The 2,379-nt window shown below is 45.9% G+C and overlaps 1 protein-coding gene across 1 annotated transcript in view; it reads right to left on the reverse strand.

The window, feature by feature from the left end:
* Positions 1-554: 554 nt before the first annotated feature.
* Positions 555-2,379, reverse strand: part of GPR27 (G protein-coupled receptor 27) — a 29,297-nt gene continuing 27,472 nt past the window's right edge. The window contains exon 4 of the mRNA XM_004676551.2: positions 555-2,377. Coding sequence (XP_004676608.1) covers positions 1,804-2,377 — 574 coding nt within the window. The 3' untranslated portion in view covers positions 555-1,803. The remainder of the gene's footprint in view (positions 2,378-2,379) is intronic.

A 2,379-nucleotide genomic window follows, 5' to 3' on the forward strand; every position in this document is an offset into this window, starting at 1 on the left:
CCACTGTGGCCTGAGTTTGATCCCCTACCAGGGCTCTGACTCACATATGGTACAGCACAGACCTCTCCTGTCTTGCCTGCTGCTCCCCTCAGCATTGTATTTCAGTAGATCTGTCTGTTCTGCTCCCCACTCTGTTCCTGATGAATCCTCTCACCCTCTGCATCTCTGGCCTGTACCCCAGTTCTATACGAATAAATAAATCTTTAAAAAAAAAAAAGGTCATTATTTACCATTCTATTTTATATTGGTGTAGAACAGTTTTCAAGCAGTGTATGTTTACTGCTTCTTTTAAAAGGGAAGTTACAGATCTTTATCTTGCATTTTAAGTTAACAAGCCTCCAAATGTCTCAGACATGCAGGTGGTCATTCAACAAAACCTGAGACTGAGCAGCATGTGCAAAAAAAGATAATGGAACATGATGACATATATAGATGAGTATTCATGCCAGTCAGAACCTCAACAGCAGTGACCAAAAAACCACTCCAGAATGAAAATACTGGTATATTTGTATAATGCAAAGAGAAGTACAGATATAAATCCTCAAAACGGAAGGTACAATAAAAATGTTGCATTGTAAGCAGAAAATATTATACAGTACTTGCAGAATTTAGTCTTTCAATTTAAATTACAATGTGTCTAACAAAGAAATATTTAAAATTATAGTTCTCATCATTAATTTAAAATAACCACCAGTAGAACAGCACAGCTTAACCAGCAAACATTTTAAGAAAATGCTTTGTCTTCTAGAAGAATAGCATTATATTCCATTCATTTATACCATGAACAAAAGAACAATTTTCAAAGTCAAAATTAGTTTCATAAGACAGAATAAAACTGAGATTCTCAAAGCACAAGCTGTTTCCACAAAATCTTTTGAATTTTCATTGGCAAAAAGTACCCAAACAATTGTGATTTAATACTTTGCCTCTCAGAGTCCTTCCAATCCGTGACCCACCCACAACTAGCACATAACAAAATCATGCAATACTGTTATTTTCTCCACACCATTACTAACCAAAACACTTTTTACTCTTTTAAAAGTCACAATTTTACAGAAATGTTTCCAGTCAAGATCGGTATAATACAGAGGGCAGTTGTCGCTGAGGTGTATTTTCTGGTAGTAGAAAGTTAGGTAGGAAACAAATCTTGTCACTGCTCACAAAACAACAGCCTTGCAATGCCCTCCACGTCAGCTCATCAAATTCAATGTCAGTACCAACACAGTGTTCCACACTTCCAAAGCGCAACTGAGCCCAAGGCCGGCCATCAGGAGGGAACTGAGACAATTCCCTACACTTCTCCTTGACTGCTTCCAACGGAAGACCCTCAAAGAAGTGGAACCTGTGAATTTCCCCCAGGTTCCTCTTCTTCACCACCAAATGTAATGCCATTTGAAATTGTCAAAAATAGCTTCTGTAGAAAACTGGCCATTGTCTGTAGGAAACACTGCATGAAGAAAATTAGTTTAGCCTTTATTTTTTAAAAAAAGAAAAAAGTAGTAACATATGGAAGGAAAGACCTCAATACCAATACAAAGACTCCAGAGTCTATCGTCAGGATGATAATAAACAAATACAGGGAACTGGGCTAGGACTGAAACATGGAAACCCACCCACTACCCACAGCGTCCCCCCAACCCCCTCCCCCCCACAAAAAGGAGTTTGTACAACCCAAGTGCTCATCCACACTAAAAGTCATTTTGAAGGCAGCTTAGAAAATTAAAAAGGGGGCAGAAGGGGGACAACATCACTGTCCAAGCCAAAGGAAAGGTTGGGTTGGGGTATAAGAGATGGGAGAGCCCTTTATAAACCAATGCCTTTCAAGTCGCAGGGGAGGGTGGCCTGGGTGGTCCTGGGGCTCTGGCAGCAAGGAAACTGGGCCCGGAAGCTGTCCCTCAGCTCCCTGTTGAAGAGGAAGCACACCAGGGGGTTGATGCCTGCCTGCGCGAAGGTCAGCCACACTGAGGCTGTCAGGTAGGCCTGGGGGACAGCGCCGGGCCGCACCAACACCCGCAGGTAACTGGCCACGACGTAGGGCCCCCAGAGGAGCAGGAAGAGCAGCGTGACGGCATAGAACATTTTGCACAGCCTCTTCTCGGTCTTGAACTCCTCCAGCACGAGGAGACGGCGCGCACCACGGCCTGGGCCCACCGGCCGGATGCCCACCAGCGCCGGCGGCGTGGGCCCACGACCGAAGCCGGCCGTCCAGTTGGCGGCCGCCTGGCCCGTGGCGCCGGGGCCGTGGAAGGTCCAGTCGTGGCTGACGGCTGGCACCAGGCGAGCGGGCCGCATCTTGCGGCGGTCGTGGATGAAGAAGAGCAGGCGGAGGTAGACGAGGTGCGTGGCGCCCACGACCACGGCCAGCAGCAGCAGGAAGCC

Source organism: Condylura cristata, unplaced genomic scaffold (assembly GCF_000260355.1).
Source record: "Condylura cristata isolate star-nosed mole 26May11 unplaced genomic scaffold, ConCri1.0 scaffold00004, whole genome shotgun sequence".
Taxonomy (NCBI): Eukaryota; Metazoa; Chordata; class Mammalia; order Eulipotyphla; family Talpidae; genus Condylura; species Condylura cristata.